At 40.4% G+C, this 12,313-nt stretch overlaps 1 protein-coding gene across 7 annotated transcripts in view; it reads right to left on the reverse strand.

Annotated features, from left to right (window-relative positions):
* Window positions 1–9,383, reverse strand: part of CEP170B (centrosomal protein 170B) — a 62,641-nt gene extending 53,258 nt beyond the window's left edge. For 4 of the 7 annotated variants that reach the window (XM_087922279.1, XM_087922276.1, XM_087922277.1 and 1 more), the window contains exons 1-2: window positions 8,818–9,383; window positions 2,908–3,044 (exon numbers count right to left, since the gene is read on the reverse strand). In XM_087922279.1, the coding sequence (XP_087778405.1) occupies window positions 2,908–3,027 (120 nt within the window). In that variant the 5' untranslated portion in view covers window positions 3,028–3,044; window positions 8,818–9,383. Of the gene's footprint in view, window positions 1–2,907; window positions 3,049–8,278; window positions 8,386–8,817 lie in introns of those variants that run through there. The other 3 variants (XM_087922273.1, XM_087922275.1, XM_087922274.1) reach the window with 3 other exon arrangements.
* Between the last annotated feature and the right edge of the window lie 2,930 nt (window positions 9,384–12,313).

The raw sequence follows: 12,313 nt of genomic DNA on the forward strand, positions 1-12,313 counted from the left end.
TACTCTTCTCAAAACAAGGCATGCAAAGAAAAGGAAGATTGGAATGAGTAGCAGGACCTCTAAGAATCTGTGGAAAACCCAATTAATATTGCCCTCTATCTTCTCTCAAGGATGAGAAACTGATCTCTAAGAAATCTAGAAGGAGCTTCTGGAACTCCTCCAGATGCCCCCATGATTTGGGCTACAGTACTTAACAGGGAAATGTGCCTCATTGTCATTCCACCTCCAAAACAATATAGGAAATGGGTAGGGGGAAAAGTCATTGAAAGGTAGATTTGATTACTTAGAAATCTAGAAGATCTACAAGTTGCCTGTTAAAATGCTACAAAAGCACAATACAGAATAAAAGCAAAAGATGCAAAGTTGTTTTCTTAAAATGCTCAATATTAAGCTGATATAGTTGTTCATTCTACCTCCTAATGTATGAGAGTATGTCCCATCACATATTTCTGCTACTTTAAATAACAGAGACCTATGCTTTGCTACGCCATTCAGAAGAATTCAGATCAAAGTTCCATGTCATTCAGTGGAACAAATATTTAAAATAGCAACCCAACTATCCATTTGTGGAGTTCTTCTATTTCCTCCATAAATCTTTTCCTTCAGTGTTGGCTATTTAGTGCAAGTTGGAATGCCTGAAGCACAGATCAAGCATGTGTCAACTCCACAAGTCCAGGAATATTTCCAAATCTAAACACAGAATTCAGAGCAGACGTAGAAGTGAATTCCTTCAGCAGCTGAAATCCCCACAGCAACTGAGTTTTATCCACAACTAGTTCAAAAATAAGGCCTTAATGAAGTTCCCATTTTTCACTATATAATAATTTCATCCTCCTTAATCGTAAGGAGCATGTTGAATATTTCCAAATTGTGAAATAAGATCAGAAAGCTTGTAGAAAAATTAGGAGCTTGGACTTTGGACTTTCTTATTCAATTAATTAGGAGAATTAATTGGAAAAAAATTAGGACCTTGGACCTTGGGCTTTCTTATTCAATCTGCCTCTGGATTATGGATTTCCTGTCTGGCCACTCTCAGAGGTCCTTATTCTTAACACTGGTATACCACAGGGTTGTTTGTTGAATGCCTTACTCTATACTCTTTTATGTACATGGCTGTATTCCCACTCACGCCAGTAGTACTATTATTATATTTGCAGATGATACAACAGTGGTGGGACTCATCTCTGACGGGTTGATTTCGTGGTGTGGAGACAAGAACCTGGTCCTTAGACATCCATCCCTTGGTTATCAATGGAGACTACATGGAGCAGTTTTAAGTTTTGGGGTGTTATCGTAAAAGAGGACCTGACCTGGGGCACTCACATTGCAGCACTAGTCAAAAGGACCCAGCATTATACTACCTGAGACTTCTCAGGAAACAACAACTGAATGAAAAATTGCTGGTGATCTTCTATTTTCACTTACTGCACCTGATTATGGTTTGCCAATTGCACAGTGGCAGATCGGATAGCACTCCAGAGGGTTAACATCATTGCCCAGAGGATGATCTGCCTTAAGAAAGTTCCTATATAATAGGGATATAAAAATCCCTAATAAATAATATAATATTTATATTTATAATAATATATAATACTAATACTAATAGTATTATCCCCATATGCATAATACTAAAGCATATAGGCACGCAGTGGCTCAGTGGCTAAGCTTATCAATCAGAAATGTGGGCAGTTTGGCAGTTCGAATCCCTAGCACTGTGTAATGGAGTGAGCTCCCATTACTTGTCCCAGCTTCTGCCAACCTAGCAGTTCGAAAGCATGTAAAAATGCAAGTAGAAAAATAGCAACCACTTTCGTGGGAAGGCAGCAGCGTTCCGTGCGCCTTTGACATTTAGTCATGCCAGCCACATGACCACGGAGATGTCTTCGGACAGTGCTGGCTCTTCGGCTTTGTAATGGAGATGAGCACCGCCCCCTAGAGCCAGAAACAACTAGCATGTATGTGCGAGGGGAACCTTTACCTTAATGCATTATCACGGGTTTTCAATTCAGTTGTATAGAATGTGAAGGATGTGTGTTTTTCTTTTATTTTTATAGTTTCCTTATGTATGATGTACACTGAATTTCATTGTATGAGGTGCAATGACAATAGATAATATATACCAGTAATTAAATATTGTGTTCAGCAAAATTGTTTAGCTTACAACCTTTGTTTAAACCAGTCTTTCCCAATCTTGGCAACTTTAGATGTATGGACTTCCAATTTCCAGAATTCTCCAGTCCATACAAGTTAGCAGGATTGGGAAACACTGGTTTAAACCAACTCATCTATTGGCCCATATTCTCAAAAGCTCTTAAGAAGAAATTGATGCCAAGCCTTAACATCTGGCCAAAGAACAAACCCCAGCAAGCCTCTAACTCACATATTCCCCAATTCATTTGGCACATCCTTAAAGACTACTTAAGAAGCATTATGTTTGTTATTGCAAGTAAAGAAACTACAATTATTAGACAAAATGCAAGTAATCCTTTTAAGATGAATTAAAATAAACTAAAATCAATATTTAATTAATATCTCCTTTCCTCCCAGAGAAATATGGTTAAAAATTGTTTCAATTGTTTTGGTTTACAATGACAATAAAACATGGCTTGTTTTAAGCACTGTTTGTTGAAAAGCTAAAATGCTGGATTCACTATTATACTATCTAATAAACCATGCTTTATAAACCACATTAGCTGAGATCATATATTGGTATAAATCATAAAACTAATCATACTATGGCAATATAATATGTTGTCTGAACCAAACTCCGGTTCAACTAAGGTGAATATTTTCAAGCTTTTTTTCAGCTTTACCAAAAAAAAGAAGGGAAATATCACCTCCCAAAGTTTCTATGCTTGTGTTAATCATGACAAACTATGGGTCACTTTATGTAGAGAATGCACTTACCTGGAGCATGAGTTCACAGTCTTCCCTACCAACAAATATCATCTCCCGAGGAAGCCGATGGCGAATACCTGTCCCACTCACCAGGAACCATGATGTTGTGCTCATTTTGCTGTTTGGCATTTTAACTTTTCACCATCCTATCTGAGCAAAAGAAAAATCTGGTTAGGTTTGTAATAATCTTTCTAGAAATCCAATTACTTCTGATCAAAAATCCATCATGTTTATACTACAGAAGATAGACACTATATGTGTCTATGTCCCATTATAATAACAATCAATGATTGATAGGAATGAAAGCTCACCAGAAGCCAAGCCTGGAAGAAAATTACCAATAGAAAAATTAACTTCTCAAACACATTAGAGAGAGACAAGACAGTTTGACTGTTGATTATTCTGATGTCTTAATAGAATATAATTTTCAGTTCAATACAAAACAGTATGTCAGCAGAGAAATGAATGAGGCTTTGAGAGAGAAGGGAAAGTAGTGCATCCCATACAAGATTCAGAGATAGAGCATAAAGAAGATATATACTAAACATTTAATTTTGAGGGGTCTTTGGTGCTGGTGTTACCTAGTTTGGGTAATGAAACGTCCACCAAAAAAATCAAGCTCAGAGAGCACCAAGGACCCCTCATTTCAACCCTGAGCTACAAATGTTCTCCTTTTAATGGTATATTTATATTTTGTTAGTAAATTAAATTGTCTGGCATTACACAAACAAATTGAAGGTTACACAATATGCTAAAGTACAAAACAACAAAACCTAACTAGTATGCTGTGCAAATGTAACTGACATGGTTTACCACACTGTATAAATTCAGCTTTGTAGTCAAGAATGATCCTTCAAAAACAATTGTGGCTACTTAATCCCCATTTAAACTGATAATCCTGATTTATTCCTCTTTTAAAAGGCTATGTTTATAACTCAAGGTTTGCTTTTAACTTGTTAGTCTTGGAGGAGGGAAGAATGTGTATGGAGTTCATGTTTATTTATCTGGTCAATCCCAATCAATTAAGATTTAAGGTACTCATTCATTAAACTTATATTTACTTCAGGAGTTCAAGGCAGTATACATAGCACACATGCCTCCAAATATTCTCTGAACAACTGTCCAATAAGATAGGTTGATCTAAAAGGCAGTGATTAGCCAATAGTCATAATTGAGACTGGACCTGCAATTAAATCTCACCAGATATAATTTATCATTTAAACAACAATAATATACCACTCTCAAAAATTATGTAATATCCAGGCTTGTTATACCTGAATCCATCTACTGACCTGTAGTACAGTAGTGGGGAAACTCACAACCTGCCAGACAAATGTAGTCCCTGAACACATTTGGTCATACTTTCTGAATTTATGCTGCTAAATTTCTGAAAGGCACTCCCAAGAAACACAATCCTAATTTTGTACTCGGTTTCCAAAATAATAAAGAAGCATTAAAGTGTTAGTCTTTCTTTAAACATGTATAATAATTAATTTGTTTGACGGGTCTAAGGAGACCCAAGTTCAAATATAAACTCAGCCAGGGAAGTTCACAAAGTGATCTTCTTTTACTCTCTATCACACCAACCTGTGTCTCAAGATTGTATAGGTAAAAATCATGAGAGTTCACACCTACGTGAATCAAAACTGACTTCCTGGAAGAAAGGCAAAATATAAATCTAAGGAATGACATCACCCCAAATCTCCAAAACCCAAACTTCATGATCATTTGTGTGATATCATGACATAGTTCCCTGCAACCTTCAGTTATTGCCATGGTCAAAAACAGATTACAGGCACACAAAAGACCAGATTTTTTGTTAAGCCTTGACTTCAGTTGAAGAAGAAGGGCTGCATAATCTTCTCCGGGGCAAGTCATTCAAGGAAAAAGATGAAAAGTTTTGTTTTTTTAGATTGTAAATCGTAATTTCAAACTTAATTTCAGAGAAGCATACACAAATATAAATTAGTACAATTGAAAGAAATAAAGGACAATAACAATAAAACAGAAAACACGAGCATATTCAACCAGAAATAATTTTCTACATATTGGTCTTCTTTGAAAGGAAAAGGTGACAACATTTTTAGATTCTCTTTCTATAAATAATACGCATTAAATTAACATATCCAGGAAGTAGCAGTGGCAGAAAATTAGCATATCAAATAGGAATCCTGGCAGCAATAACAGACTTTCTTTATGAACAATTTTACTTATAAATTCTCTCCCAACACACCTTAAATAATTTAAAAACAACTCCTGTCTCCTAACTTTATATCATGCAGTACTTAATTATCTTAGTAATAATACTTGTGTGTAGGTTAAGAATACCCAGAATTAGGTGTATCTATTTTAAAAAGCATTTTATGCATTTCCAAATATTCTCATTATTTATTGAGTGTACATCCCGCCTTTCATACAAGTGCTCAAAGAATGTATGTTCCATCTTATTTCTCTCCATAACAATTTTATGAGGCCTTAAGTCACTGTGGTGGGGGATGGATTGCTAGAAATTATTATATAGGGATTTCTTTTTCTATGTAATACTTATTTGATTAAAACTATGCACCATCTTTCCTAAAAATTAAAAACAGCAATAAAATGAATATTTTTAAATTAAGAAATCAACACAAAAATAGCCAAAGAAAACAACTTCCATGGAACTAAATATTTGTTTCATTAGCCTGAAACAATCTGTTAAACAAATAGCCCAAATTTGGTAATGTGTTTAATAATCATATTTGAATAACACAGCTTTTCCAAAATTAGACTGAAACTGAAAATAATGTCAACATCCAAATGAAGCACAGTTCTTTTTTAAAATATAAGTTTGGAAACATAAAAGGAACCAGATTTAAACCAGATCAACTTTGTCTAGAATCTTATTCCCAGAGCTGCAGATCTGACAAGCTTTCTCAAGTCATGAGGACAATAACACCTCTCCACACATTTCTTAGCAACTAATAATAGAGATAATCTATCTATTCAACCAGTATGCATTTATGCTTTTTCTTCCATTACTTGTCTGATCCTTTTTAAAGCCATTCACATTGGTTACAAATGTTGGGACAGTTCCCAAAGATTCCTTTACTCTGCTGGACAAATGACCTTGTATTGCAGGAAAAGAAAATGAGTGACTATGGATGAGCTTTCAAAACCATGAATATTTTGCAAGACTTTTAATATATTGTCTTTATTCTACCTCATCTCATCTGACTTTTTTCTAAATTATAAAGAAAATGAGATGTTGTAACTTTTCCATTCTGTTCCAGGACTATTTGGTTATCCCTTTGACTGTGTTTTTACTCACATTTGCCAACAATTATTTTTTTAAAAAACTGTGATCATTCCAGCAGTTGATTTAATAAGCATTGGTGGCTGGAACACTAAAAGAAAATTTACAGTGTTTCCATGGAAAGAATTTATTCTCTGTGGCACAAACTTAATGCAGCAAATTACTAAAAGCAAACCCATTAACCTATAACTTCAGTATCTGTTTCATTGGTGACCTATGGAAAGCCACATTTGAAGAAGTTGATTACAAATGCAAGAACTACATGAAATTTTAGAATGTAAGCATAATAGGATGAAAGAGATTGTAATCCTAGAAACATTTAAACAGGACTAAACTTCACTGAAACACCTTACTCCCAGTTAAATATATTTAGAATTGTATTCTATGAGATTCAGCTCTAGAACAAGTCAGATTCAAACTGGTTGCAAATTCATAAGGAGAATTGTACTACCATAACTCACATCCCACACAACACAAGCATTCTATGTTGCCAATTTCACAGCAGCTTCTAATAGGAAAATGTGCAAAACTGCAATCTCATGACATAGATGTACTCTACCACACAAAATAGATGAGTAGCAACTCATGTGGCTGCCATTGCTGTATAACACAACAAATAGCCAAATACTATTCTAGCATTCGATACAGAAATTAAACAAATTGAACTTAATACCCTCCAATCGTGTGGATCAGATCAATCATCTTCCGAAGCTTATATATTCAGTGGGCTTATTGGTACTTACCACAACCCAAGAGGCTGTTATTAGAGACTGTCATTCAACACAGCTGAAAAGCATCAAGGTAGAAAAGTCTGTCCATTCTCCCTTAGTCCTGCCACTATCTAACATATAAAGATAAGAACTGATCTATCCCTGAAAAGATTATGAAAATATCGGATGTGTTGTTGTAAATGCTCACAAAATGCTTCCTAAAAATTCAACTTGAAATAAATAAAAGGTCTGAATATCACTCTTTTTAAAACAGCATCTTTCTCAATCTGCTTGCTCTTCTAATATATGCAACTAACTGCAAAGACATGTTTGTATCTGTTACTAGAAGGAAGGGAATAAACATGCTAAGCAGGGTCTTATGCAGACACAAGTCAGGACAGTAATCAAAGCTTGCAATGCTTATGTTATCTCCTCCCTGCCCCCCTTCAGCGGCAGTATCTTTAATCATCTCACTAAACCTCAGAGGTGGCAAATTCAACAGCAATGAATGCTTATTATGGACATTTTCTGAAAAGGAGGGGAAGATTTAAAGGAAAACACAGACAGGCAGGTCTCAATAATCCATCTGATGGAGGGGGAAAGGGGGAGAAGAGTTTAATAAGGAGAATAAAGCTAAATGCAAGAGAGAGCTGCTGTGGAATGGAGTAAATGAAACAAATTATTAGAAAAGCTTAATAACAAAAAGACAGGAAGGCGCTTAGATCAAAAGAAGAACATGCTCAAGGGTGATTGCCTGGTTGGCAGCCACCAAATGCCAATTCAGCTAGTGAGGCCAGGATTCATCCCAGATCTTTCGCCATTATGAAGCCACTGCCAGCAGCTATCCACACCTTAGAGAAAAAGGGTGGAGGAAAAAGCCAACCAGCCGTCAAGCCAAGGTGTGATCACAAAACTGCCAGCCAGCTTAAATTGTCTTTCAGAAAATATTTGGCAGATCAGTAGCACCTTTAACCTCCACAGTTCCAAAACCTAGGTTGGAGCAGCAAAATCTCTTTGTTTAGAAAGAAGACTAAGGCAAACAGCAAGCATTGGCTCAAAGCAGAGGCATTACTAGGTCCATGAAAATTATGCTGGGTGGCAGCAAGGCAGGTGACAGAAGTGAGGGAGAACTAGAGAGGAAGAAAGCAAAGAGGAAACCCAAAGTTCCACTAATCCCATATTATAAACCTGGCAGGAGACTTTTTTTCCCCTTACACCTGCTTTCACTGAAAACAATGCTCTACCTGTAGTCACTGAAATAATAATCCCCTCCCCCTCCCTGCAACTTGCACACCTCTTCCTTGTTCTTTCCACACCCCCAGACACACCCAGTGTCACCCACAGTTCCGCATCCCAGCTGGAGAAGTGGATGCATTACCTCCGTTTACCTGGCCAAACGGCTGCACCCGCAGTCTCCCCTCTGCCACACCTGCCTTCCCAGCTTTTAGACCCTCTCCCCTGCTCCCAGCCAGAGCCTCTTATGGCATCACGAGACTCTTTGTTGTATTCACATCTGCTTCTCTCCCCCACCCCCACCTCCACCCCAAATCCCGGCGGGAGGGGTAGTTCTTTCCCCCGCCGCCGTCTGCCTCTCCCACATCACCAGCTCCACCCGCCCCCCGCGGTCCGATTCTGCAGCAAGGCTACGGCGCACCCCTTCGCCTTCCCTTCCTCTCCTCTATCCGCAATCCCGGCCCTACTGCTCATCCCCGCAGGGAGGCCTCCGCCTGGGTTGCGCTCCACAAAGCGACCAGGTGCTGCTTCAGCGAGCGGAGGCCTCGGGCAGAAACCCGGCGAGCAGGATCAGCTGTTTCCTACCAGAGGAGAGGACCCGGCCTGGACTTCCTTCGGCAGGGAGACCGGAGGGCTGCTTTTTCCCGTAAACTCAGCCTCCTCCCGGTTACCTGTCCACCTTACCCTGCCCGCACCAACGGCGCCGACTTCCTGCCTTCAGCGCTGCGCCAGGTGAGAGCGGCCCAACCCAGCCCAGCGTGGCGGCGGCGGCGGCGGCTGCAGCTTCGAGTCTACCCTTTCAGCCTCCTCGATTAGGCGCTGCCATTATGCCGTTGCCCATATTTGCTTTTCGGGTTCTCTTCTCCTTCCTCCTCGGCGCCGGGACCGTTCTCGCTGCCCAGGCACGAAGAAGCAGGCAGCGCCGCCTCCCGACTTGCACAGCAGGTTCCAGACGCCAAGGGGCGGCTCTCGCCTTCTCTCTCGCTCTCTCCTCCCCCTTCCCCTCCCTCGCCTTTCTGCGCCTTATGTTCAGCCTAATTCTCCCTTCCGGGCAGCTCCGGCAGCAAACCGCCAGGTTAGGTCAGGTGACGACGACGGAGCGAAACCTCGTCCCGCCAGACTGGTTCGCTGCCCGCTTCGGCCGAAGCTGCTCCGGAGCTTGCTTGCGACTTGCCAGACTGGCGGACTGGAACGGCCCCGAGGGCGGGATATTCCGCCAGGAGCTGCGGCGGCAGTACGCGGCGTCCTACTGGGAAAGAAAGGCAGGGTGGGGGCGTTACGAGGCGGCAAATAATTGGAGTGAGGAGCAGTGGAGGAGGGGAAGGGGGTTCGGCGTTTCCCGTGCCGGTGGCCAAAGATATTCGCCGTCGAAACCACAGGGAGAAGGAGAAACCTAAATTACAGAGCAATGGAGCATGCAGGGAAAGAAACGCCAGCAGATGGGATTGAAATCGGTGTGCATCACTTGGGTTCTAGACCCCCTTGGGGGTCTCTATAGAACAGACCCTGATCAGATTGTTACCGAGATAAGTATTTTCTGTAGGCCCAAGACAACAGTTTTCAAGTAGAGACATCGGATGGTCTACCTAATCCAGGGTTCTCAGCATGTCAATGAAAGGGAAACGTTTTCTCGACAGGTAATCCACAGTTGAGGCCAGCATTTCCATTGCTAAGCAGGGCAGTTGTTAACTGAGTCTCACCCAATGTTATGACCTTTTGCCATGGTTGTTAGGCAAATCACTGTAGTTGTTCAGTGAATCAAATGGTGGTTAAACAATCCAGTTTTCCCCCCCACCCCACCGACTTGGCTCTGGGAAGATTGCAAATGGCAGTCACATGACCCCTGGGATGCAGCTTCTGTGGTGAATACATGCTGGTTGCCAAGCGCCTGAATTTTGGACACATGGCCATGGGGATACTGCAATAATAAGTATGAGGATTGACTAGAAGTCACTTTTTTTCATTACAATTGTTTGGTCACTAAATGAATGGTTGTAAGTTGAAGTCTGCCAGTACAGGTAGTCCTCAACTTACAACCTCCATTGAGGCCAACATTTCTCTTGCTAAGTGAGACAGTTAAGTGAGTTTTGCCCCATTATGCAACCTTTCTTACTTCAGTTAAGTGAATTACTGCAATTAAGCAAGTCACACGTTTGTTAAGCGAATCTGGCTTCCTCGTTGACTTTGCTTGTCAGAAGGTCGCAAACGGTGCTCACATGACCCCACATGATGCTGCAACCATAAATATGAGTCAGTTGCCAGGCACCTAAACTTTTACATGGCCATGGGGAAGCTACAATAGTTGTGTGAAAAACTGTCATGTCACTTTTTCCAGTGCTGTTGTAACTTTGGTCACTAAATATACTGTTGTTGAGGTCTACTGATACAGGTGAAACTCGAAAGATTAGAATCTCGTGCAAAAGTTCATTTATTTCAGTAATGCAACCTAAAAAGTGAAACTAATACATGAGATAGACTTATTACATGCAAAGCAAGATAGTTCAAGCCGTGATTTGTCATAATTGTGATGATGGCTTACAGCTCATGAAAACCCCAAATCCACAATCTCAGAAAATTAGAATATTACATGCAATCAATAAAAGAAGAATTGTACATAGAACAATATCGGACCTCTGAAAAGTATAAGCATGCATACATATACAGTACTTGGTTTGGGCCCCTTTTGCAGCAATTACTGCCTCAGCGTGGCTTGGCATGGAAGCTATCAGCCTGTGGCACTGCTGAGGTGTTATGGAAGACCAGAATGCTTTAATAGCAGCCTTCAGCTCTTTTGCATTGTCTCTCATCTTTCTCATAGATTCTCTATGGGGTTCGGGTCAGGCGAGTTTGCTGGCCAATCAAGCACAGTAATCCCACAGTCACTGAACCAGGTTTTGGTGCTTTTGGCAGTGTGGGCAGGTGCCAAGTCCTGCTGGAAAATGAAGTCAGCATCCCCATAAAGCTCGTCTGCAGAAGGAAGCATGAAGTGCTCCAAAATCTCCTGGTAGACAGCTGTGTTGACCCTGGACTTAATGAAGCACAGTGGACCAACACCAGCAGATGACATGGCTCCCCAAATCAACACAGACTGTGGAAACTTCACACTGGACTTCAAAAGCATCTTGCAGTGTGAGCCTCTCCATTCTTCCTCCAGACTCTGGGTCCTTGGTTTCCAAATGAGATGCAAAAGTTGCTCTCATCAGAAAAGAGGACTTTGGACCACTGAGCAACAGACCAGTTCTGTTTTTCTTTAGCCCAGATAAGATGCTTCTGACATTGTTGTTCAGGAGCAGCTTGACAAGAGGAATACGACATTTGAAGCCCAGATCCAGGATCCGTCTGTGTGTGGTGGCTCTTGATGCACTGACTCCAGCCTCAGTCCACTCCTTGTGAACACTTTTGGATGGCCTTTTCCTGACTGTCCTCTCCAGGCTGCCGTCATCCCTGCTGCTTGTGCACCTTTTTCTTCCACACTTTTCCCTTCCACATAACTTTCTATTAATGTGCTTTGATACAGCACTTTGGGAACATCCAACTTCTTTTGCAATTACTTTTTGAGGCTTTCCCTCCTTATGGAGGGTGTCAGTGATGGTTTTCTGCACAACTGTCAGTTCAGCAGTCTTTCCCATGATTGTGATTCCTACTGAACCAGACTGAGAGACCATTTAAAGGTTCAGGAACCCTTTGCAGGTATTATGGCTTAATTAGGTGATTAGAGTGGGACACTTTGAGCCTAGAATATTGAACCTTTTCACAAGATTCTAATTTTCTGAGATTGTGGTTTTGGGGTTTTCATGAGCTGTAAACCATAATCATCTCAATTATGACACATCACGGCTTGCTTTGCATGTAATGAGTCTATCTCATACAATAGTTTCACCTTTTAAGTTGCATTACTGAAATAAATTAATTTTTGCACGATATTGTAATTTTGTTAGTTTTACCTGTACAATTTCATGAACCTAAATTTTGGTTTTTCTCCTTCATGGTATTTCAGATGTCATTTTTTTCTGCTTCTGTAAATTTTAAAATGTAGAAAAATGCTGCTGTTATCCCTTCATATCCAAGAGAAGAGAATATGGGATATCCCTGAGCTCCTCCTTCACTGTTTTTTCTTCTGTTTTCTTCTCTTTGTGAAATCTGATGACAGTAGCATATAAATATGTATAAAGAGGCACTC

This window comes from Pseudonaja textilis, chromosome 1, assembly GCF_049901715.1.
Source record: "Pseudonaja textilis isolate UNSWEBS1 chromosome 1, rPseTex1.2, whole genome shotgun sequence".
NCBI lineage: Eukaryota > Metazoa > Chordata > Lepidosauria > Squamata > Elapidae > Pseudonaja > Pseudonaja textilis.